General features: G+C 34.9%; 1 protein-coding gene across 3 annotated transcripts in view; it reads left to right on the forward strand.

The window, feature by feature from the left end:
- The window catches only part of PRRC2C (proline rich coiled-coil 2C), a 68,588-nt gene that overhangs the window by 13,797 nt on the left and 27,665 nt on the right, over positions 1-27,126 (forward strand). For all 3 annotated transcript variants that reach the window (XM_044674332.1, XM_044674331.1, XM_044674333.1), the window contains exons 6-16: positions 3,812-3,894; positions 4,672-4,805; positions 4,892-4,982; positions 6,455-6,593; positions 9,763-9,852; positions 12,567-13,227; positions 14,972-15,138; positions 16,224-16,473; positions 17,330-17,543; positions 18,131-20,392; positions 24,372-24,580. In XM_044674332.1, coding sequence (XP_044530267.1) covers positions 3,812-3,894; positions 4,672-4,805; positions 4,892-4,982; positions 6,455-6,593; positions 9,763-9,852; positions 12,567-13,227; positions 14,972-15,138; positions 16,224-16,473; positions 17,330-17,543; positions 18,131-20,392; positions 24,372-24,580 — 4,300 coding nt within the window. The remainder of the gene's footprint in view (positions 1-3,811; positions 3,895-4,671; positions 4,806-4,891; positions 4,983-6,454; positions 6,594-9,762; positions 9,853-12,566; positions 13,228-14,971; positions 15,139-16,223; positions 16,474-17,329; positions 17,544-18,130; positions 20,393-24,371; positions 24,581-27,126) is intronic.

A 27,126-nucleotide genomic window follows, 5' to 3' on the forward strand; every position in this document is an offset into this window, starting at 1 on the left:
TTATGTTTAACCCCCTGGATAACAAGGCTGGTCTTAGGGCTGCTTAATTACTTCTTTACTAGCAATTCCCCTAGGGAACTTTTAAATTAGCAGTGATCTAAAAATGTATTTGGAGGGAAAAAAGTAGAAAGTTTTTTGTTTTTTTTTTTTTTTGTTGTTGTTTTGTTTTTAATTTATCGATTCTTAAATATTTGTGGCAGGATGCTATTATAGTTGGGGATAAAGTGCTTAGCGTGGGAGTCAATGAGACTAGTAATCAAACATCGATTAGACACTTCCTTTTTAACCCAAGAGAATTTGTATAACCCTTATGTGTCTTAATCATTACACTAAGACTTCTACTAAGAGAATGGTTGCAATTTATATTGGTGTAGGGAATTAAGCACACTGGTAAAATCATCCATTTGTGTGTTTTTAGTTACTTTTATTCTACCTATATAGTTTGATAAATGAAATTTTAAGTATATATATTACTATCAACTCTTTGGGAGTACTATATAGCTTAAATGAATGCTCTGCAAACCTTATGTACCACTAGAAATCTGGACATTTAAATCAATGCCAGGCGTAGGATATTATCTTTTATTATTCTTTCCTGGCTATAATATCCCTATTGTCTCCTTCAAATCTTTAAGTTGATTTACTAACTTTTGTAATTTTCTCAAACTGAGTTTGAAAATTGGATTCTTATTCTTTCTCTTTCTTTTTTTTTTTTTAACTTAAACAGTACTATCTTAGACAAAGAAGAGCAAAAAAAGGGAAATTCTATTACATCCATTTTCTTAAAATATAAATTGAATTTAATACCAAAGTAACAGTTTCTCTTTGTCCTCTTTTTTTGCTGCTCTCATATTTTTAAATAGGTTTTTTTTTCTTGATATCTTTTGTTCTTGTTTTCCTAAATCTCTGCCTATATCCCTCCTCTTTATTCCTTATAACAGAATTCTTTTTTTAGAGAGGAAGAAAATTCAGCAAAATAGATCAAATAGTGGAGGGGGGAAAATTGGAAAAAGTATGGCATACTATATATATATACTCTTTTTTTTAAACCTGGAGGAATATTTGGTATTTGTTGATTATATTTTTGCCAATATATTTAGACTTTTATGGTTATTTACAGATTTAATGCTAAACCAATGGTACACTTAATGTCTAGATAAAATTGGAAGAAAATTCATTTAGCGCAAGAAAACAATCTAAACTATGAAGAGAAATAATGAAAACAGTAAAATCAAAAGGGGAGTAGCACTTCTCAACCTCAAACTACATTATGAAACAGCAGTCATCAAAATTATATCTTACTGTATGAAAAATAGAAAAGTAAATCACTGGAACAAACTAGACAGGAGAATATAAATGAAAGAACTTAATAACAACCCAATGCCTGGTAAACCCCTAATATGTTACAAAGGAAAATATTCCATATTTGATGAGAATTACTGGAAAAACAGGAAAATAGTCTGGTAGAAATAGGCTTAGACCAACAGCTTGCAGTATAGTCCCCCCAACCCTCTTCTTCCCCCCCCCCCCCCCACCAAGTTAAAAATGAATATATGACCTATCTTAAATAGTTAAGCTTATAGCATAAATAACCGAGAAGAATCAAATTATTTACTTTTGGCAGTTGCAAGTATAAAAGAATAGAAGCAATTTCAAAAGATAAAATAGATAATTTTGATTGAAATTGAAAGGCTCTATTTTATTTTAGTTGACACTTTGTTTTCTTCTTTTTGCATCTGTCACTACCAACCAACCATTTTCTCCTTCACTGAAAAATCCTTTCTAGTAACAAATAAAAAATAGTTAGGCAAAACTAATTGGCCTGTATCTGAAAATGTTTATTTGATTCTGCATTTTCATCTACCCTTTACCATAAAGTCAGAGGCATTTTTTATCATCATTTTTTGAAGCAATAATTTATCATTGCATTGATAAGAGTTCTGAAGTATTTCAGAGTTGTTTTCCTTTATATTATTTTGATTATCACATAAATTGTTCTTCAGGTTCTGTTCACTTTACTCTGTCAGTTCATATGTAATTCTTCCCAGATTTCTTTGAATGTGTGATGTTCATCATTTCTTATGCTATAGCATTGTTCCATTAATATAAAGTCATGATTTACAGATATTCCCTGATTATTCCCGCCCACCCCATTTTCCAGATTTGTTGTTTATTGCTAGTTATCTCACATGTTCCTCTAAATTTTCAGTCTTCTTGTCTTGTTCTAATATTTTTCCTCATTGAATCACTGAGTTCTTTCTCTTCTGTTTTTCAGGATGTCCCACAACTTGGGTAAAGTTTCCACCTCTTGATCTTAAGTTTTAAATTTTCTTTCCAAATGCTAAAATTTTATTCTTTTGCCTCTTTCCTTCCTTTCTTTTCTTCTTTTTTTCTTTCCTCCCTCCCTTCCTTCCTTCCATTTCATTGATCTGCTCTTTTGGAGCCAGTCCATTCTTTCTGGGGCTCTACTTGTAGGATAAGGTGTTTTGACTTGATAGATCTTTGTTGGATATTGCTCATCCTGTAATTCTTGAATTCTGAACCTCACTTAAAATTCTTTGAACCACTGCTTGACCTTACTTTAAAAGTAAAATTCCCCATTGTTCAACCTTGAGGACCCTATCCCCACTGAGTATAAGAAGTCACCATATCCTTCAGGTACACTTATTACTATCTTGCTTTGCACTGTCTTTTCTATTAGGCCAGTCAACTTCAACTTAAAACTGAGATTCTTTTATTAACCAGAAAATATAAAGCCAATAGTTAAAAATAAACTTATTTTGAGTTTTTATAAAAGTAGTTCACATTCTGACTTTGAACATCTATATTTCAGTTATTCTAAAAACAAGGAACACAAAGGTGAAAATACCCCTTTTTCTAGAGGAGTTTGCGGTTCTAGCTTATGAAACTAAAATTTAAAGCAATTTAACTCATGTTTTTGTAATTTCGAACAAATCAGATTTTGATCCTTAGAACTCCTCTGCAAAGTAGGATGAATTTTTGACAGATGAAATTGGCATTAAGTAGCTTATCTCTGGTCACATAATAAGATCTTCTGATCAATGGCTCTTACCATGGGCAAGTCATTTAATCTAATTTGACTGTAAGTTAGAGCTGAATTGTCCATCCACATTTCGAAATGGAGAATTCCCTGCAACTGACGAAATCACTAGTAGACATGTAAAGGGGCCAGTTGTGTGATAGGCAGTTATAATTCTTTTCAAACTATTGTCTTCCATTATGTGGAAGTTTAACATTCCTGGTGAAATGTTGTGTTTCAAGGAGAGGTTTGGGATCACTAAAAGCGTAGTGCAGTCCTCTTGAGTACAAACCAATCTGCTTTGCTGTTCAATTTTAGGCCCTCTTTATGTTACTCTCCATCTATTCAGCCTGTTCAAATTTTGTTTTCTTAGTGGGTTCTCCATCCATCTGATAATATAGCCAATAGTTATTCTAGTTCTTTTTCCTGAGTTGATAGTTGGATCACTGTTTTCAGTGGTAATGGATCTCATTTCTAAAATCTCTGGTGAATTTGATGGTGTCAGTACAAGAGCTGGTCCCATTAATAGTTAGATGAGTTATTTGACCTTTCAGAACATTGGTTTCTAAACATCTATGATATGAATGTATAATGTCCTTTCCAACTCTATAATTGTAGAATAGTAACTCAGAATGAATATAGCTTATTTTAGGGAAATATAAGTAATGTTTATTTTAATTAATATTGTGCCTATATACCATTTTAGGGGTAAAGCAGACTTTTTAAATTTTGTGTTAATTTTTGGGTTGGTATTTTTTTTCCCTCTTCCAGATGTTTCAGCAATATCCAAGGATGGCATATCCTCCATTACATGGCCCCATCAGATTTCCACCTTCCTTATCAGAAGCTAACAAGTAAGAATTTTAAATGATTAATATGTTTTATAATTGTTAGTCTCTTAACTGAACTTGGTTATTTTTAAAAATACATAAATTAAATTTTAGTTTAATTCTCAAAGGATAAAATTTTGGTTCTCCTAAATATTAAATCTGTTAATTCTTAAGAGAATTTCATTTTATAGTTATGCCTTTATATTCACCATTCACTGATTCAGTTATCTGTAGTTAATCATGGGGGAGGGGGAATTGGGAAACATTTAATTTGGAATATTCCAGGGAGGGAGGAATGGTTCTTAAGTTTCAAACCACTAGCCAGTGAGTGAGTACATGATGAAATTGGCTATCCTGGTATATGACTCATTTCCCTTTGTCCCCATACCTACATGAAACTTTCTTCTAGTTGACTTCTAGTGTTCTTGTTGATTGCAGTCATTGTACTGTTATTGCAGTGTCTTTGTTTAAGAAAGTCATTACTACAATAATGGCCATAAAGTTCAAGAATACTGGTTATGGTCAGTTCAGTGTTACCCTCATATCCACTGATTCAATAATTCACTGATTCGTTTACCAGGAGTTCACAACAGGTGTTGTCTTATTATCCATGTAGGATATGTATATACAGGAAATCCCCATGTCTACAGTAAGTCTTAGAACATATCCCTTGTGGATACTAGAGACCTTATATTTTGGAAATTGAACCAGAAAATTTCAGTCTTCGATTTTCTGTCAACTTAATATTTCATTCTATTCTGGAGTGTAATTTTTTAACCCTTAAATTCATTTTTTATCTAGAGGTCTTAGAGGAAGAGGTCCACCCCCGACTTGGGCCCCTGAGCCTGAACGTCCATCTATACTTAGTGCAACAGAACTTAAAGAGCTTGATAAGTTTGATAACCTAGATGCTGAAGCTGATGAAGGATGGGCAGGTAAGAATTGAAATTGACTTCTCAGTTTAATTTACTAACTTCACTTTAAGGAATCACTGAATTTTCCTTTAATTTATATTCAATAGGAGCTCAGATGGAAGTAGATTATACAGAACAGCTCAATTTTAGTGATGATGATGAACAAGGAGGTAGTCAGAAAGACAATAAAGATAATTGGTAAGTCATTCAACCAAGTCTTCCTGTTTTTGTGGGTTGCTATTAGTTGTACAGTTTTAAACATTTGTGTGAAAACTTTCACCACTCTGCTCCATTGTAAAAAAATAACAGTTCCACATTGTTAAACATTTCATAAAGCACCTGCTTTGGGCCATTCATTGTGTGAGGTTCTGAGAATATAAATATAAAAGTCAAATAGTCCCTGCTTTTAAGGAGCTTATATTTTGACTAAAGAACAAGGCATATAGGTACATACAAAGTGAATGTAAGGCAGTTTGGTTGAAGGAGGCAGTAATAGTTGAAATTGAAAGTATCAGAAAAGGCCTCATGTAGGAAGTGTTTAAACCGAGCTCAAACTGAAACTCAACTTCAGCTCAAGTTGAAGGAACCCTAGAGATTATAAGAGGTAGAGATGAGACAAGCACATTACAGGTATTTGGGGGGGGGGGTAGGGAAGTATCCTTGGCACAGGTTTAGTAATGAAGAGTTGTAGAAGAGTGCATAAAGATGAATAATGTATAGACTCGACCTAGACAAGAAAGTCCAGGTTAAGGACTTTAAGGCAGGTTATTAAACCAACTCTGAGTGAAATACTTTAAATGACAGAGAGCAGTGCTTTGGGTCTACGTTAGATTATCATTGACTCTTGTCTAGAAAATAGAATGCCAAGGGAAGAGCCTTCACCAATTTAAGGTGATAAAACATTCAGGCTAGAGGCAATGAGAGCCTGAATAGAGTTACAATTGTGAGTGGACAGAAGGAGTTAATGCAAAATATAAGACAGAATTGACAGCTTTTCAATTGATTATATAGGATATTGAGGATGGCTCTAATGTTGCAAATATGGTAAGTATAAAGTTGTTAGTGTTCTGCATTAAGTAGGGAGAGGTAGAGATATCCAGGGACAATATTTTGACCTTTTGGTATATTTAAATAGGGGGCACCTATAGAACATTTAATTTGAAGCATCCAGTAGGCACTTGAGCCTATAACTCAGATGGGCCACTGGGGCTGTATATATGAATAGACAGGTCTGAAAGTCATCTGTTCAGTAATCCAGTTCAGTAAAACAGGAGTTGATAAGGTCACCAAGAGAGTATAGAGAGAAGAGAAAGGGGCTTAGGATAGACAGAGTCTCAGGGTCTACCCACACTTTGTGAATATTGGCAGAGAAGATGTTTATCCAGCAAAGAAGACTAAGAAGGAATCATCAAACAGGTCGTAGAAGAACCTACTTATTTTCCTAAAGAACTCTAATACATTTGAAAAAGTAGATCACACACGTCCTTAATACAATGACTTCAGTGCCTGCCACACAAATTGATACTGCTGATTTTCATTTCCAAAGTCCTTGATTCATTGTCAATCACAATCTAGAAAAACTGTTAAAGAGAAAATGTAGTGGATAAAATAGGTGTTGATGATGCATGGCTTATTTTTTTCTATTCTTGTTAATGGCTTTTGTTCTTCAGTGAAGAAGATGCGCCAAAGACTTCGGAAAGTTCTGAAAACCGAAAAGATGATGATGAAGGTTCTAGCAGCAAATCTCAGTTCCTTCCACAGTCATCAGTATCAAAAGGTCCCTATGGAAAAGGACCTCCTTTTAATCAGGTTTGTTGACCTGAGGTATAGTCAACAAAGGTGCTTTGTAATAGGCATAATTGAAACAGTGAGATTTTTTTTTTATTATTATTTAGAGTAAATTACGCAACTGAAGACTTTGAGTGTAGTAACCAATTGAAAGCAAAACATAGTCCTTTTTTTCTTTTAAACCTAGTCCTTGTGAAGCATGTAAATAAACATTTTTTATTAAATTAAAGAATTTTAAGAAAGGAGAGGCCAAGCTTTTAATTTTCTAAATCATCTTTTTTTTTTTTTTTAAATATCCTGGGCTTAAAATACTTTGTTGTCTGGTTTCTGCTTAAAGATTTCTTTCTAGTGAACAGATGGGACTTGTTGGCCAGTTTTGCTTTTGAATAACTGTAAGTGTTAATTAAGTTTAAAGGATGCTGAAATCTGTCTCTTTTTAATGAAGCCATTATGTAGGTTTTGTGTGATTCCCCCTTTCAGAAGAAAACCAACTCTGGTGTCTTCTGAGGCAGCTTGCTTGCTGTATTTTGGGGAAAACAAATAACTTTCCCTTTGTAGAGTGCTTCACTGTAACTTAAAAATATCATTAATACTCTGAAATTCTGGTCAATCAGTGTTCTTGAGGCTTTCAAAGTTGTTTGTTAGGAGTTTTCAGGTTCTTCTGCTCACTTCATTCCATACTATCTTATAAAACTTCCAGGTATTTTCTGAAAACAGTCCTTTTTGCCATTTTTTTTTTTTTTTTTAGGATATAGTATTCCAGTGCATTCATACAACATAAATTGTTCAGCCACACTGCCAGATAGGTACTCCCCTTAGTTTTCATTTCTCTTCTATGACAAAAAGAGCCATTTAAAATATTTTAATATGTCTGGGTCCCTTCTGACTTATGATCTCCAGTAGTTGTAATAGTGTTATCAGTCGTAACAGTTTAGTGCCTTTATGCTGTACATTAAAAAAAATATTACATAGGTTAACAGTTATTTAGATACAATCTTGATGGTTTTCACAGACTTGTCTAGCAATATTTTCTTTTCTTTTTTTTTTTTTTAAACCCTTAACTCCTGTGTATTGACTTATAGGTGGAAGATTGGTAAGAGTAGGCAATGGGGGTCAAGTGACTTGCCCAGGGTCACACAGCTGGGAAGTGTCTGAGGCCAGATTTGAACCTAGGACCTCCTGTCTCTAGGCCTGGCTCTCCATTCACTGAGCTACCCAGCTGCCCCATATTTTCAATATCTTATACTTGTGATGGTGATGAACCAAGCATAAAACTTTATTCTTAAATTACATTTTGTTTGTTTTGGATCATTGCTCAATACTCTTGATCTTATAGCGCTATATCTTGTCATTCAATATGTTAGTTATCTTTCCAATCTGTGTGTCATCTGCTGATTTTATAAATATTCTATCTATGTCTTCATCTCAATTATTGATGAAAATGTATTAAAAATGGGGAACTTAAGGTAATTTCTTTTCTCCAAATTAACACTAACTCATTATCAATGAGTTTCTGGAAGTCAACTGGTTCCAAATGCAGCTGTCTTAACTATATCACACTATCATATAATACCATATTTTTCCTCCAATCCTTAAACATAACATAAATACTTTGTGCCAAATATTTTACTGAAAAATAAGTATTTTTTACTTGAGCATTTCCCTGATCTAGCAGTTTAACTTCCCTATTAAGGGAAATATTAGCCTGGCATGGCATCTTTTCTCAGTGGAACTATACTGGCTCTCAGTTTCCACAGCTTCCCTTGTTAACTCTTTCTTGTATTTCATGATTCTCCCAAGTTTTCATTCTTAAAAGCCTTTAATTCCTTTTGCATTGATTTCTCCTTTGATGTGTTAAGACTATTAGACTTTTCCCCCCCTTTTAAGCCCTTACGTTTTGTCTTAGACAGACTTCCCTCTGGATACCTTGAAAAAAGCCCCCACTTCTACTCTCGAGATTCAGATTTATGCTCTTAGTGGCATCCCAACCTTATTCTGGGCAAGAGGCAGGTCTTCTTAAAGCCAGGGAGTCATGAAGGGCAAGAGACAAGGGTCTTCCTGACACTAGGATGCCTTTAGAATGGCTTCAGAGAGCCCAAGCCTCCCACTATCCTTCCTTTATTCCATTATCTTCAGTAGTTTGGTTTTAAATTTTTTCCATGGTTACATGATTGATATTCGGCCCCTCCTGGAGTTGGCAGGCAATTCCATTGGGTTATACATAACTTATTTCCATATTATTCATTTTTGTAATAGAGTAATCTTTTAAAACCAAAACCCCAAATCATATACCCAATAAACATGACAAATCATGTTTTCTTCTGCATTTCTACTCTAGCTTTCTTTCTCCTAGCTATGGATACCATTCTTTCTCATAAGTCCCTCAGAATTGTCATGCTTTTAGTAGCAAAGTTCTTTACATTTGATCATCCCACAGTGTTTCAGTTACTGTGTACAATGTTCTCCTGATTCTGCTTATTTTACTCTGCATCAGTTCATGTTGGTTTTTCCATTTCTTAAATCATCTGGTTCATCATTCCTTATAGCACAATAGTATTCCATCACATACCAAAATTTGTTCAGCCATTCCCCAATCAAGGGATATCCCTTAATTTTCCTTGTGCAGTTTGTTGGCAGATAACAAAAAGAAATGAAACTATTTTCTCCAAAATTGATCCAATACCCTTTCTGTTGGAAAAACTTCTTTCCTATTATGTAGCTCTAAAAGTTCAGCTTGCCGCTTTCTCCTTCGTCATAGTCTTAGATTAGAACCTCGGGACATATTGGCTGCAGGACAGTCAACTTTGTATATCCATGAGTAAAGATCATTAATAACTCTTGCCTGGTTAGATCAATGGTCTAATATTTGCTAGCTAGCCGAAAATACAAGTGTTAGGTTTTATTGTAGTCTAGCTCCTAACTCTGTAACTCTCAAGTAATGTGATTTGCCCTAATCACTCTAATCACTCATCAGTACAGTCTGATTATAATAAGGATAAGGAAACTTAAACTGCAAAATAAAATTTCATGACAAACTCAGTTCTCATGTTAAATCATTAGAAGTTTATGGAGGTCTTGTAGCATGAGAGTCTTGCAAAGATTTAAAATTTTAATTTAGAATATTAAATGTATTTATTTGTCAAAATGACTTGACCTCATTTTGTAAACCTTTTCTTCCTTTATTAATTAGGAACGAGGACCTCCTCTGACACAGTCCTTAATGCATGAAAAGAACAGTACTGCTCACTTGTCACTTCAGCCAAAGTCACTTGCTCAGCAGGTATGATGCTACTAGATACTGGTTAAAGTTTGTACTTTTGAGTGGAAAGATGTGCAAATGTTTTTCTTACTTAAAAGACATTGCACTTTGTTTTTCTACTTTGGGAACCTAATAAAAAATACTTGAAAATTAGAACTTAATGATTTTCATAAATTTTTTTTTTTAATTCTTAAAGTCTTTATATGCCAATTCTTGTTTCTGTCTCCACAAGATCATCCCTCAGATAGACTCCCTTATCTCTACGCATAAAATCTCATACTCTCATACATTCCAGGCTCTCATCATACTTCCCTGGAAGATTGCGATGGCATGCCCTTTAATTGGGTTCCTTATCTGACATCTTGGCCCATTCTGGTCCTGACCAGATCCTCATTATCTCTGGGATCAAATATAAATCCCTCTGTTTGCCATTTAAAGTTTTTCACCTTCTAGTCTCTTCCTAAGTTTTGAGCCTTCTTACATATTATCTCACCTCCACGTATAATCTTTGGTCCAACTGGGTTATTTTGAGTTCCTCATACGTACTGCTCCTTCCCTTCCTGTCTCCATGCCTTTGTACTTCAATATGCAACATAAGCACCACACGTGGTAACAACCAAGTGGCTTTTCTGGATTCTCCAAGCTACAAGTGCCTCCCCCTCCAAGACAGTCTTTTCTGTACTCTGTATTTATATTCTGTTTAACATGACCATATCCTTTTACATTCAGCATTTGTCCCATACAGAGTTAAAAATAATTCAAGTTCTGTTCTGCTCCCACATTTCATTGTAGGATTGAGCTAGAATAATTATGGCAACTTTTTGTAGACTGGCAATTTGTACCAATATGAAAAAGATGCTACTAGCCATTCTTAGTAAATATTGAGGGTATTAGGAAACGGTAAGTAAGAGCTTGTATTTCTTTCAGATGGCATTATTACTTGGTTGTACAGTGAATAATCAGAATATTATCTACATCCATATTGAATGTTAAGTACAAAATGAATTCCAATTTGAACTATTCCTTACTACCATAACAAAGTATCCTTAGGCATCATTGGAAATTGGTTTGTGATATTAAATATACATAAACCTAGGATTTTGTACCCCTTTAAACCCTAAATATTTTGTTAATTTAGGTAAATCTTTTGCAAAGCCAAGCAAAAATTTTCTTCTATATTTCTGTACTCTAGCTCTCTAGCTGATAAAATTTGCATTCATAAAGATATAAGAGATTGTCCTGGCAGAGATTTTTAGCTGTTACTTGTAATCACTTAATATTTTGCATTTCATTACCTTGGAATAATTGGTGTCTTTAAGTTTAGTGCAAATATTAAAATAGGAAAATAAACACAAAGAATGCTCAAATATCTCAAATTATATTAGAAAATATATATTGAATACCCATGATAGAAGAAAGCAGTTTTAGTTGACACCTGTTTCTTTGCTTTTCAAAAGCAAATTCATCATCATACTTAATTTCTTTTAAAGGCATTGTATAGCGTGCAAAAATGGAAATTAGAAATATAGGTTCTAGTTCTGCAATTTTGTATTTCTGTGACCTGAAAAGCCATTTCACTTATCTGGGTTTATTTTTTCTTCATATGAATCTTGCTTATTAAATGAAAAATAATTTTAGTTCGTGCCCCTATCCTTATATTTTGTTATAAGAATCGAATAATGAAAGCTCTTTGTTAATCATGTGGTGTTACATTTACAAAATTTTCTATTAAAAATGACATCTGCCTCGTCTTGTTTTATAAGCTTTTTCCCACCTCTTATCTGTGCTTAACTTGAAAGTTCTTGAAAGGCATTTTTACATTTTACACTTATTCTCAGAGCTTTGAAATATATTTGTACATTCATTTACTTATCTTGTTGACCCCGCACTATAGTTTTCTTAAAATTCCTCTTTAGTGAAACTATTCTTAAACTTTTTTTATGTCATTAACATTTTTGTCAGTCTGATATCTCTGTGAACCTCTCCCTCAGGATAATGTCTTTAGATGCATAAGATATATAGGATTACAAAGATGCAGTATTGATATTCTTATTTATTTTCTGATATATAGACTTGTTATGTTACAAGGTTATAGTATTAGATGGCATAATAGCATACTAAAATGTTATTCAGTCAGTAAATATTTAAGATGTATACATTGTATCAAACACTGGATAAATAAAATCAAAAGTGAAACAATCCCTGCCCTGAAGGAGATTACTACATAAACAAGGGAGACTGCATGTAAATATGTATGTAAGTAGTTACAAAATAGGCTCACTCTTTTGGGGGAAGGGAGGCAGAATTGGTAACATCTATATAGAAGCTAATGTTTGAGCTGAACTGTAAAGAAAACTAGGATTCTAAATGACATTTTGGGAAGATGGAGTTCATTCTGGGAAGTGGCAGATATAAAGGACAATTACAGATCCACTTTGACCAGATCATAGTATATATACATAAGAGAGTAATATGTAATTAGGCTGGAGAGGTAGTTTGGGATCAGGTTATGACACAAATACCTATCAAAGGAAAAGTAATAGAGAGCCACTGGAGCTTATTGAATGGGGAAGTGACATGGAGAAGCCTATAATTTCTTCAAAAAATTATTTCTCTTGGGATCTAGTCTTATAACATATAGCATGGTGTTGCAATGATCTTTCTCTTTTAGACCTAGAATAATTGTTCTCTTTTGTGTGTGTTGTGGCTAATTGGAATTTATCTTAATGTTTCAGCATCCACCTCCTGATCGACAGGCAGGACCTGGAAGATCAGGTCCTTTTCCTCCTAAACAAGTTCCTGATGAAGATGAAGCTTGGAAGCAGAGGCGAAGGCAACCATCAGAGCTTTCTGCAGCAGTTGAACGTGCTCGTAAGAGACGTGAAGAGGAAGAAAGGAGGATGGAAGAGCAGAGAAAGGCTGCATGTGCAGAAAAGCTGAAACAGTTAAATGAGAAATATGGCATTGTAGAAAAGCAGCCATCTCCTGAAGAAATTCGGGAACGGGAGAGGGAAAAGGAGCGGGAACGAGAACGAGAGCGGGAAAAGGAACGGGAAAGAGAAAGAGAGAGGGCAAGGGAGCGGGAGAGAGAGCGGGAAAAGGAGCGGGAACGTGAAAAGGAGAGAGAACTGGAGCGGGAGCGTGAAAAGGAAAGGGAACTGGAGCGGGAGAGAGAACGAGAAAGAGAGCAGGAAAAAGAACGGGAACGGGAACTAGAACGACAACGAGAAGCAGAAAAAGAACTGGAAAAAGAGAGAGAGAAGGAAAAGGAGCGCGAAAAAGAACAACAGAGGGAAAAAGAGAGAGAGAAAGAAGAAAAATTGGACCATGAAGAGCCCATAGTACAACCTGTGCTAGACAAACAAGAAAGTGAAAGCTGTAATAAAGAAAAAATAGGTTCGTATGGTTTTTAATATTTTAGTTCTCGAACTTCTAAATAAAATTTTCATCATTACTGTTATCTAGGTCTTCAATAAGTTGGTGCTTGGGGTTTTTGTTTTGTTTTTGCGTGTTTTTATTGGCTAAAGAAAACAATTCTTTTAATGTGAATTCTCTTATATGGAGAGATTAAATCTAGTGATCACTTACACTGCCAAGACAATGGCTTGTCTTCTTTACTCTGCTCTTTTTAGGGTTTTGAAGACTTAATTATGCCAAAGCAGAATTAGATTTTGATTTTTTTTTTAACATTGGATTGGGTAGAGGTTCTTGTGAATTTTTATTTGATTTTATCTGAGACTTTCTCAAAAGACCTACCACATTTATCCTTTCTCACCTTAACCATCTCCATTTCCCCCTGCTTCCAATTATAGTCAGGCATTTTACTAAGAAAAATTTCATTAACAACAAACTAGAATGGTTGAGTGGATTTTCATGGAAATGCTGGGTTTTTGTTTGTTTGTTTTTTTATAAAACCTGTAATTTCAGTTCTTCTACATTACCTTGTAGTTATGGGGGCAGTGTAAATGGATTTTTTTTTTAATGGGAATTCTGGTTATCTTTTGGATGAAACAACTTGAGGTAATATCAAGATTTGTTTTTTAAATTAAATGACAAAGATATGTTCGTATCATAACTATTACAAAATGAATGCCTATAACAGTATGGACCAAGTATCTGGAAACTTGTGTATATTCAAGAAGCATTTTTTTTTTTTCAGCCAGATTTCACATCTCATTTTGATAGTTTATTCTCAATTAAACTTGATGATCTAGTCATTCACATTTGTTACTCCACAGTGACAACCATAATTTGTAGCTTTGTGACTTTGGCACATTTTTAAAAAGTGAACTTCTAGACTAAATTTTATAAGCTCTAATTTTGAATGTGAAGCTATTACATTAAAATTTTATATAAATTTTTATATAAATTCCCTTTTAATTTAACCCTATTTGACAACATATACTGTTCCATAAATATTTAGAATGGGTTAGACTAATACTTTACAGAATTTCTATGTCTTTGACTTTTGCACTTCCTTATAGTAAAAAATAATTTTCTTTTCATTGTGGAGAAGAATTGAGATCTTTTGCCCATGAAGAATTAATTTATTCAAAGATAACTAGTTACATTGTTCTTTTGTGACTGCTTATAACCAATTTTCTTTTTTTTTTTTTAATGATAACTGAGATCCTTAGTTATTTAAAATTTTTCCAGAATATTTACCTTTATTAATACTGGTCAAATGAAGTATACAAAGTCATTCATTTTTATGGTTGTGTTAGAATTCATGGTACTAAAATTTTTTAGAGTGAGAATTGGGCTAGATGTGTATTTATAATATAGAAATGGGGGAGGGTTGCCCTTTTGAACTGCACACTCCTGAAATTTGTGGGACATCTACAGTTGAGAATAATTTTATAGGATTCCTTGATTCACTGGAACCTTCTGAATTTTTCTAGGCGGGATTTTCTACCTCCAGTATCCATTAGAGCAAAAAATATCTTCTCTAAAGGCTGTCTTCCCTTTGGAATCTTGAGGCCATTTTAATTAGCATGTATATGGTGATGTAAAAAGCAAATAATAGCATCTCTTTTATGCTTTAAGGTTTCTAAAGTGTAACAAATTCATTTGATCAAATGTCTGAAAAAATTCACATAGATGAGTATGAAAAGTAATTGATAGTGTGTTCTTTTGTCAGAGGAACAGCCAGTTTTCACTAGACAAGACAGCAACCGTAGTGAAAAAGAACCACAAGTGACTCATGAAGTGGAACAAGATTCAGGCTCTCAGCCTCGACCTGCAGTTTCATCAGGCTATTCCAAACAGTTTCAAAAATCACTGCCACCACGGTTCCAAAGACAACAGGTAGGAAAATAAATTCTTTTTGGCCATTAAAAATCAGATATTTAGTAAAAACCTACTGTGTATGCTGATGCTGTATATGCTGCTGCAAAAACATCGGGGTAGAAAACATGGTGCAAAAAAATTTAAATATCAAATTGTGTTCAAGCTGTTTGAAATAAGAGCTAGTCTTGAAGTTAGGAAGATCTGGATTCAAATACTAAGACCATGGGCACTAGTTAGTTTAACTTCTTAGTACACTGCTCTCTTAAACCTCTGCATTATAGATGAATTGCCTATCTCCAGTGGAGTTTCCACAGTAGTGATTTCTCAGATCTATAAATTTACATCTGTAAATGTGTGTATGAATAAATACTACAGAAGGAGGTCAAGTAGATTGTACTTGATACATACTCAGTTCTAAAAGTAAGATATAAAGTACTTTTTTAATTGAAGATTTGAATTTGATAACTGGGACTTTGTCCTTTCCTGCCCCATTATATACATTTTATTCCTTATTCAGCATTTGTTGTCCCGTCTTTCATAACCTCCCCAACACACACACCCCTTTCTTTATTCTTAATTTTTACATATCCACACTCCCCATAGACTCTTCAGTCAGCTGATGCTGGCCTCTCTTCTGTAAACATTCTGTCTCTAGACTCAGGGAATTTTCTCTGTCCTTCCCCATATCTGGTATGCTTATTCTCTTCATCTCTCCTTTTCCTGTCTTTAAGTCCCAACTAAATTCTTGCCATCTACAAGAAGCTTTTCCCAATCCCTCTTGATTCTAGTACCTTCCTTCTATGATATCTTGCCTTCCCCATTAGGTCATGAACTCTTTTCTTTATATTCCTAGCTCAGCACAGTGCCTGGCACATACCAGATACTTGATAAATATTTATGGACTTAGTTAGCTTTAACATTCTTGTAAAGTGTGTGGTAAAGGGTTAAAAATTTAGTTACTTAGTTTTGTATAGTCTGACAAGTCTTATTATAAGATTAGTCTTATATATGGCTCCATGATTCTTATTTTTTTTAAATATGTAAGTAAATTTGAAAGACTGACTCATTCCTTCTCATTGTGTTGATTTTTCATTGCTTTTTAGGAACAAATGAAACAACAGCAGTGGCAGCAGCAACAACAGCAAGGTGTCCTTCCACAGTCTGCTCCTTCTCAACCTTCCAGTGGTGCTGTCCCACCTCCTCCACATAGAACTCTTTACCAACCCATGCAACCTCACCCTCAGCATTTAGCTTCTATGGGCTTTGATCCACGCTGGCTTATGGTACAGTCTTATATGGATCCCCGAATGATGTCTGGAAGACCTGCTATGGATATTCCACCTATACATCCAGGCATGTTGAAGTTGTCATTGTCATAAACTAATGTTCAAGTTCATTTCTCCCAAATAGATGTTTTAACTCTTCAGGAACTGCTTTATTTCTGTTCTTTGATTGACTTTCACCTGAATCAAAAGAGAAGACTACAGAAAGGAGTAGTGTCTTGCTTCATTTCAGTTTAATTACAAACTTATTAAATACTAACACCACCTTACCATGTAGTTTTTCCCTTTGTTGGTGATTTTGGGGAGCAAAGAAGAACCTGAAAATCTGCATTTGGTACTTTATAATGCTTAGAAGTACTATTTTTGATGTTGCTGTTTCGTGCTTATAGATATCTTTCCCATTTGTAGTCCCATAAATATGGTGACTATCGATATGACAATTTAAATATCTAATAGTAAATATTTCCCATTTACAAGGGAAGAGAATAATCATTAAGTACTTACTATGTGCTAGACACTGTGCTATATACTTTACAAGTATCTCATTTGATATTCAAAATAACCCTGGGAGGTAGATGCTGTTATTATTCCTATTTTATAGTTGAGGCAACTGAGGAAGCCAGAAGTTGTGGCTTTACCCCTCCTATGTTTATAAATACTTTAAGGATAGAAAGGATGACATAAATATTTATATTGCCTTCAGCACCTAGCGCAGTGCTTTGCATTTTTGGGGGGGATGGAGAGGGAAATGTGTTTTGTTTTGTTTTGTTTTTTACTTAATATATTTCTGTCCTTTTTTCTTTAAAAATATTGCTAATTATAAAAATAATTTACACTTATCCCAGATATAAAATAGCAGCATTTTATCCTCTCAACTATATTTCGCTTTGTTTTTCATTTCATTTGTTTCTGAACTCTTATGATAGGAATGATACCTCCTAAGCCCTTAATGAGAAGAGACCAAATAGAAGGTTCTACAGCTAGTTCTGAATCATTTGAACATATTGCTCGATCAGCAAGAGATCATGCTGTTTCCCTTACTGAACCTCGTATGATGTGGGGATCAGAACCTTATCCCCAGGTAGAACCTCAGCAAGCAAGTTCTCCCCCTAAGTTGGCTGAAGAACCCAAGGACGTAAGGTAATCATCAGTGTTAATTATTAAAAATCGAAGCATAAAATATAGTCTGTTTTCTCTATGTGTTTATTGGTATAGTTGTGAGGTTTATTACTTCACAACTCTACCAGTGATTTCTTTAGGTGCTGTGCTTCAAGTCACACTAGACTCACAGCATACTTTCTGATCTCTGTCATTTTGATGTCACATGAAGTGATTTTGAAATAACATCTATTTTACTCATTTCAAATGATTGTCAGGAAGTTAAATGAAATGAAATCTTGACATATTTCATTTTTATGTCACTTATAAAGAAATGCTCACAGTTTTCCTCTGTAGCAAGTAGTGATCTGTCTTTTTCTTTTTTTTTTTTAATCAGACAAGGAAATTAGGAAGAAAAATGTCTATTTTGGAAATCTTCCATTCAAGATGCTAATTTCTATAATTTTAAAATAATTTATAACTAGCTGCTTATAATTTATATTTCTTTAACTAGGATTAGAGTCTTGTCTTTGGATGATGAGTTATAATTCTTCATAATTCAGTGGCATTAAAGAGACATCCAATTTAAGAAATACTTTTTCAATAATTTTAATTTCTTTTCAACATAGGGCTGAAGTCCCATTGGAACAAGAACTAATGGCTTCCTACACAGTTGAACACAGTGAGTTGGATGCACATCCCAAGACAGAGTTTTTCAGAGATGCTGGTGAGGCAGAGGTACAAAAGTTCCCAAACAAGTCTTTGGAAGATACAAGACCTCCTCCCCCTGACACAAATAGCCAAGCAGCTTGTTTTGAACTAGGTGATCAGAATGTTGTTCCCACCCCTCAAGATGATCAGAGTCCAGTTGGAGATGGTCAGTCTGCCAGGAAACGAAGTGTGTCCCATGGATCCAGCCATTCTCAAAAATCAGAGGAGCCAAGGAATGAGGTGCCTGCAAACATTCCTAAAGTAAATAACAGGTGCATTGATTCAAAAGAACCTCCAGAACGGCTTGAAGATAAACCAAAAAAGGAAGGTTTTATAAGGCCTTCTGAAGGACCAAAACTCGAAAAGTTATACAAATCTAAGTCAGAAACACGATGGGGTCCAAGGCCTAGCTCTAGTAGAAGGGACGAAGGTGGCGACAGGCCTGTGAGAAGATCAGGTCCCATTAAAAAACCAATACTCCGAGACATGAAAGAAGAGCGGGAACAGAGAAAGGAGAAAGAGAGTGAAAAGGCAGAAAAACCAACTGAGAAAGTTATAAAACCTGAAAAGCCTGAAAAGAAGGATCCTCTTCCACCTCCTGCAGCTCAGGTTCAGTCTCAACCACTTCCGCCACCTCACCTACCAGAGCCAGAAAAGCCTCCTTCTGAGACTTCATCTTTGGCTAAAAAGCCATCTCAAGATAATGTAAAGCCATCAGAAACTGTAGATAGTGTTCATATAGAACCTGCCATTAAAACATCAAGTCAGCAGACTGCTCCCCTTCATGTAACCAAGGAAGAAAAACAACCTGAAAGAGTAATTAGTAAAGAACAGGGAATAGTAGAAAGACCACGAATAGATACTCGGCCAGTTAAAAAAGAACCAATAGTACCCCCTCGAACATATTGGAAAGAGGCTAGAGATAGAGATTGGTTCCCAGATCAAGGCTATAGAGGTCGAGGACGTGGGGAATATTACTCTAGGGGTCGAAGCTATAGAGGTTCCTATGGTGGACGTGGTCGAGGGGGTCGGGGACATAGTAGAGATTATCCTCATTATAGAGAGACAAAACCAAGAACAGAGCATGTACCATCTGGATCTCTGAGGCAGCGAGAAGAAAGTGAAACTCGAAGTGAGAGCTCTGATTTTGAAATTGTGCCTAAACGTCGAAGGCAGCGGGGTTCAGAAACTGACTCAGATAGTGAAGTTCACGAAAGTGCAAGTGACACTCTTCCATCAGACAAAGATAGTTTAAGCAAAGGTAAACATCCAAAAAGAGAGGAACGACCTGAAAACAAAAAACCTCTGAAGCCTCTGCTTTCTTTCAAACCTGAAAATAATGTCCGAGTAGATAACAACAGACCACTGGAAAAACCATATGTAAGGGATGATGAGAATAAGACTAAACCTGGCTTCCTTCCTAAAGGAGAACCTACTAGAAGAGGCAGGGGTGGAATGTTCAGACGTGGTGGAAGAGATCCTGGAGGCCGTCCTCCACGTCCTTCCACGTTACGAAGGCCAACATACCGTGACAATCAGTGGAATCCAAGGCAAGCAGAACCTCCCAAACCAGATGATGGAGAGCCACTGAGAAGGCATGAACAGTTTATACCTATACCAGCAGATAAAAGACCCCCAAAATTTGAGCGGAAATTTGATCCAACCAGAGAGAGGCCTCGAAGACAAAGACCTGCACGACCACCACGGCAGGATAAGCCCCCACGATTTAGACGGCTAAAGGAAAGAGAGGCTGCTTCAAAAATCAATGATGTGGCAACTACTTCTGCCACAAATGGCACAATTAATAATGTGGTTCAGGAACCAGTTAGTGCTACTGGGGATATTTCTGGGAATAAGACACCAGATTTATCCAATCAGAACTCTTCAGATCAAGCAAATGAAGAATGGGAGACAGCTTCTGAGAGTAGTGATTTCAATGAAAGGCGTGAGAGGGATGAAAAGAAAACAGCTGATTTGAGTGCACAGGCAGCTGCAAAGGCTGGAGAGAATGTATTGCCTCCAAAAAGAGAAATAGCAAAAAGGAGTTTTTCCAGCCAGCGACCTGGAATAGATCGCCAGAATAGACGAGGCAACAGTGGTCCACCCAAATCAGGAAGGAATTTCTCTGGACCTAGGAATGAAAGAAGAAGTGGTCCTTCATCAAAAAGTGGGAAAAGAGGGTGAGTAAGAATGTGTTGATTTTCCTATAGAAGCAATGAGAGATTGGGGGAACCAGTGACAGAATCTTTCATATGGTATTTATGATTTATGCTTGTCACCCTTGTTCTTTGGTTTGCGGGCTATAAAAATGATGCCCACCTTTGAGGTTGAGGGAGATCGGCTTAATTCATTAAAAAAGTGGTGAATAACAATTAATAATTAAAATAATTAAAATTAATATCTAATTTCAGTGCTTTGGAAATTCAGGGGAGAGGAATCAGTGAGACCTCAAGTAGTCAGGGAATGGTACATGTGAAAATAAAATTATTTTCATTCAATTAACCAATCCTGAATGATTATCCATTCAAGATAATATGCTAGTAAAGGTGTCCTGACCTTTGTAGCTTTGTATAGTGAGTCTTTTGCATCTATAGTAATGTTCCTATGTAGATATTGAACTTGAGAAAATAAAATATGAAGAGCAGTGGTTAACATCTGGATGTCTTAAGAATTGCTATGTGCACATACAACCTTTATACCTCTTTAGCAATGCTAAGTTTTGGGTCTTATGTAAGATAATTAAGCCTCTCAGTTACTTTACATTAGACATTTCATCCATCTAGTCATTTCAAGCTTCAGAAATCTCTGGACTTGGAAGATTTCAATAGTGCATTTAATGACATTAGTAAACATTAATATTCTGATCCACTGGTTTATTACCAGCTTATTTGTCTATGGCCTGTTTTGTTTGTCCAGGTTATTTTTTTTTTTTGAGACAAGATGTGGGATAATTTGAATTGTATTTTTCAGATTTATGTTATTTTTGTTGTGCTGAGTGTATTTTATTCAACACTTTAGATGAGATGATTTTATTTAAGTTTTGTCTATCTTTTTTGAGCTTTATAAAGTATGTATCATTACGATTATATTTATCTTGCAAGCAAATTGGAAAAATAACAGGCAAATTTTCAAGTGGTTCTGTGTGACTAATCTTAATTTAATTTAATTTTAACTTTTTCTTTAGAATATTTTTCCATGGTTACATGATTTGTGATCCCTTGCTCTTTCCTTCCCCTTCCCAGAGCTGACAGGCAGTTTCACTGGGTTATTGTTTAAAACCTATTTCCATGTTTTTCATATTTGCAGTGGAGTGATCTTTTAACATCAAAACCCTAATCATATCCATATCGAACTATATGATTGATCATGTGTTTTTCTTCTGCATTTCTATTCCCACAGTTCTTTCTCTGGATATGGATAGTTTCTCCCCTTTCTCTCTAAGTTCCTCTGGATTGTCCTGGGTCATTGCATTACTGCTAACAGAAAAGTCTATTACATTGATTGTGCCATAATGTATCCGTCTGTGTACAATGTCCTCCTGATTCTGCTCTTTTCACTCTGCATCAATTCCTGGAGATCATTGTTGTTCACATGGAATTTCTCCAGTTCATTATTCCTTTTAGCACAATAGTATTCCATTACCAACAGATACCACAATCTGTTCAGCCATTCCCCAATCAAAGGGCATCCCCTCATTTTCCAGTTTTTTGCCACCACAAAGAGCACAGCTACAAATATTTTTGTACAAGTCTTTTTCCTTATCTCTTTGGGGTACAAATCCAACAGTGGTATGGCTGGGTCAAAGGGTAAGCATTCTTTTAAAGCCTTTTGGGCATAGTTCCAAATTGCTCTCCAGAATGGTTAGAAAAATTCACAACTCCACCAGCAGTGTATTAGTGTCCCAATTTTGCCACACCCCCTCCAACATTTATCACTTTTCCTTTGCTGCCATATTGGCCAGTCTGCTAGGTGTAAGGTGGTACCTCAGAATTGTTTTGATTTGCAATTCTCTAATCAGGAGGGATTTAGAACACTTTTTCATGTGCTTATTGATTGTTTTGATTTCTTCCTGTGAAAACTGCCTATTCATGTCCCTTGCTGGTCTTAATTTTAAATGACATTTTGGAGGTTTGCATTTATTAGTGCTAAAAGGTTCTGTCAGTTGAATTTAGGGAACAGAAAGCTCCCAGTTTTCCGTGGTAGAAGGTATGGTTTCATTTTGTTACTTCCACCTCCCGAACCCTTAGTTCTATTATACATGCTGCTTATTATTATGACTTCTGGTCCTTTTACCTCTGCTTCTTTATCTTGGCTCTTCTGCCGTTTTACCTTGTCTTGATTCAGAGAACTAGATTTTTCTGTGGGCTTGTTTTTGCCTTCCTTAGTTCCTTGAAACTGCTAATTTCCATCCAACAAATCCCCATCCTTTGGCAATCTCTGTCATGTATTATGTCTTTCTATTTGGTACCAAGCTGCTGTGTACTGCCCAAGAAAATCATTAAATTACATTAAAATGAAAGTACATTTGTTGTTATAACATTGTTATCACAATAATGTTAAATGTAGTCATCACATCCTCTTCATTTCTAAGACTCGTTGGATAGATTAGACACTTGCTTATATTTATAGGGCATTTATACACATTAAGGCACATGTCTCCAAATATCCCTTGAAATGATAAGACATTTCAAGATAAAATATGGCATTTTGAATGACAAAGCTTCTTGCTGTTTTAATAAAAAAATCTTTTTTTCTCTCTTTCTTTAAATTAAGGTCTAAATGGTTTGTCTTCTTAAAATAGCAGGTCAATTATTCCATGGCCAGTGATTCATTGCATTTAACTTGCCGTATTTTCAGGAGCGTGTGTTGAGGTTCCTTTCCATGTTAAAGAAATGAGATATGAGCATATGTAATAATTGATAGTTATATACTGCTTTAAAGTCTGTAGAGTTCTTTATAGTTCTTCAGGTAGTTAACTTACATTGTCTTTTCACACAGCATGGTACATGTGAAAAAGGATGGAGAGTCGCCTCATTGGTTTCCTCAAATGTGAAATTAATAGGGTCCAAAACTATCACCTTATTTTTATAGAAGAGGAAAATGAAGAGTAGAAAGATTAGGACTTAGAACTCCCAAATCTATCACTTTTTTACTACATTGTATTGTAGAGATTTTTTTAATATGTGCTGACTATAAGGAATAAATACAGGGATATATATTTTTTTGTTTTATGTAGAATAATGCCCTCTAAAAATTGTACTTCTATAACTTTTCTATGAATTGACTATTTTAGAAGCAGAAATGATGAGTAATTACAGTCATAATTTTTGAGCAGACTTGCCTAAAATAACATAAGCTAGTAACCATAGTCAGTCACCTAAGGAAGAAAACAGCATGGATCATAGTTTTAAAAACTATAAGAGACCATCAGGTACCACCCCTTTATGTCATAGTTAAAGAAACTGAAACAGAAAATGAACTGGCCTGCCTGGGATCACTCAACTAGAAAGTGTCTGAAATAAAATTTGAACTCAGTCTTTATGATTCTTGAGTCCCGTACTCTTATCCATTAAAGCCATGCCACCTGCCTAGGAAGCTGTCCTTGAAATCTAAATAATTTTTCTGAGACATAATGACTATATATTTGGACAAATTACTTAAACTTTCAGTGCCCTGAGGCAGTTTTCTGGGTAGTTACTAAGAGGTGTATCAGTAAAGGGAAATTTCTACTTGTTAACTCTCCATCAATTAAGTCACAAATCCAGGTACTCTACCCTACTTCCAATTATTAATCAAAGAAAATTAAAACCATTCATCTTTATTTACAAAACCCTAATTTTATAGGCAAAGGAACTATAAGCACTTTAAAAGGTTGTGGGCTTGTAGGGTGCTAATTTAGTGATGACAAAAAATATAGCCTAAGTTTTCTGACTCCCAGTTAAATATTCTTTACACACAAAAATTAAGCATTTCAAATCCTGATATTCTTTTCTACTTGGGATAGCATGTCAGTTTTTTTTTTAACACTTTTTTCAAATTCATGTAGAAATAATTTTTGATAATTATAATCTGACATCTTATGATTAAAATTCTCTATATCATTTATTTCCAGCTCTATGGAAGTACAGGTGTATTTACATAAGATATTTTCTTTTACAGTCCATTTGAAGAGTCGTCTGTGGGTATGGCTGGTATTGATCCTGCCAGTGGCAGCTCAGTACATCATCAGGATGGAGGTCCAAATGGTACTGGACAGAAGAACTCCAAAGATGTCAGTGGAAAAAAAAGAGAAGAACCTAAACCAGGTCCTAAGAAACCCAAAGAAAAAGTAGATGCCCTGTCTCAGTTTGATCTCAACAACTATGCAAGTATGTCTATATGTTTTCTTATTAGCCATATGAAAGAGTAATTTCACATCAACCAAGGCAAAAGTGAATACCCATTACATTTAGTTTTGTTAATGTACTAATTTTTGTTGCCTTCTACAACTGGGAGGAAACTTAGGATACAAGTGAAAACTTTACCATCTGATTGCTGCATCAATCAAATACACCTTGATGCCAGCAGAATTTTTTCTTAAATTTTAACTTAAAATTAAATTAATAAATTATTTTAAGTTTAGGGGAAACAGATGAGTAATTATCAAAATCCTGGCTTAGCTAAAAGTCTTTCTCCTACAAATATACAAGCAGAATGACAATCCTTGCTCTCTTAAGATATTCAGTTTTAATGATGAAAGACAACACATAAAAAGGAACCTTAGGAGGTCTGGATTGTACTGGTAAGGAGAAGAATAATAGAGAAAGTCTGCAGTATAATCTGGAGAAGAATGAGGAATAAGGCATAAGGAAACTGAAAGACATGAAATCAGGATCTGATAAAGGAATTTGATTGTCAAAATGCAACATTTAAGAAGTATGAGTAATAGCAATATCAAGAATGCAATTATCCCCATATATGGCCGTTAAGGGCTAGAAAAGTTCACAAAGTGAGAAAGGGTTAAGGAAATTACTACTTTTGAAGAATGGACCGGCAAAGGCCAAATTAGGAGGGCCTATTCTATTTCATTGTGCTAAAAAGAGGTCAGAGGATGTTTTAGGTTATATAAAACTGAATAGTTAAATAAGGAAAACAAAAAAAACCTTTTAAAATTTCTATAATAAACTTTCCTTGAACAGGTCAACTTTCACAAATCATGTTCTATTAGTAGGCCACTTTTTTTTTTTAAGTTTTAGAAGAAAATAATTACTATAAGATTTCTTTTTAAATGGAATAATTGATGACTTTGAAACTAATCATAATTATCAAAATTAGGGTGTATCTCTTTACCACCTGAGCCAATTTTTGCTTCTGATTTTTGTAGCAGTTAATCATCTCTTGGAAGAATTGGAAACAGCTTCCATCATTTGTGGTGATAATATGTATATGTTACCACCTATTCCTCCCAAAACTTTCTTTGGAACCACTGTCAGAATATAGATTATTGAGCTTACCTGGTATTATATTTGTTGTGCTAAGAGGGTTCTTCTGTTAGATCTCTTTTAAGTCTTTATATGGCTTAAAAAATCCTCCTTATACATGTTTTCTTTAAAAATTTACAAATATTGTCTTAATTTTACTCATTAGTTTTGAAGTCCCTCCATCTACTTAGTCCTAAACCTGTTTTTTCCTGACTATCCTTCGTACTTCTTCTCCATGCCCTTTTCACAAGCTCACCAAACCACCTATTGTGCTAGAGACTTTTAAGATTTAACCCCAACCACTCATTCCATTTGGTCTTTCCTTTATGGATGGTCAGATCATAAAAGTCTCTTCCAGAAAACTAAAGAGAACTTTATGTCAACTGGACAATCTTTCTATCCACAATCTTTGTGCAGTCTCATGGCAAGCATCTTTGATGAGTACACATCTCCCTTTTTTCTGTCTCACCTTCAGTAATTTTAAGTATAGATGGAGAGACATGACAACTTTTTTGATAAAACTCCAGTTAGGCAGCATTTTATTTAGTCAGTTGATAGATACTTTGTTAAGCACTTACTAATTGCCAAGTTCTGTGCTAAGCCCAAATAACATGGGGGAATATAGATATTCCCTACCCTAGAGGAAACTTGGTTATCCAGTAAATAAGAATACAAGGTTTAAATTCAAATCCAGCCTTCTACACTTACTAGCTCAATCATTTAACTAGTCATTTAGCCCCTGATTGCCTCAATTTCCTCATCTATAAAAGAATAATAACAACATCTACCTTCAAGGTTGTTGTGGGGTTTTCTTAACAAAGATATTGGAATGGTTTTGCTATTTCTTTCTTCATCTCATCTTATAGATAAGAATCTGAGGCAATCAGAGTTAGGGACTTGCCCAAGGTCCCACAGGTAGTAAAAGTCTTGAGGCCTTTCAGTTTACCTAAGGTCTAATCTAGCTGCTTATCCCTTCTTTGTTCTCTTGAATACTAACATGCACATCTTAGGACTATCTTGTTAGGATCTAGGTGTGGTAGTATGGATGTGTCTCCCAATGAGAGAGGAATTCATTACAAAAATCTGCTGATATTTTTCATTTTTCTATTTCTTCTCCTAAATGTGCTTAGGATGTGTTTGCTTATTTGGATGCCTAACATTTTTCTTAAGTTCTGAAAAGCATTAAGGTGATCCAACCAAGCAGATAATTTGCTTTTTTTTGTCCTTGATATAAAATCCTCACAGAGAATATTTAGCTGTTTTAAAGAACAATCTTTAGTCTTTATGGAGTTTAATCTGTAGGGAGTTTCTTCATTGGGTGTTCCCTATACTAATGAATCACAGGCCTGATTCAAAAACAGCTTTGGTCTTGTGGTTTGCTAACAAATGACTGTTCCATCTTGGGTGTTATGGGTAGGAAGAAATAAGCACCAAAGTTAAGTCAGAGCTGTGCT

Source organism: Gracilinanus agilis, chromosome 4 (genome assembly GCF_016433145.1).
Source record: "Gracilinanus agilis isolate LMUSP501 chromosome 4, AgileGrace, whole genome shotgun sequence".
NCBI lineage: Eukaryota > Metazoa > Chordata > Mammalia > Didelphimorphia > Didelphidae > Gracilinanus > Gracilinanus agilis.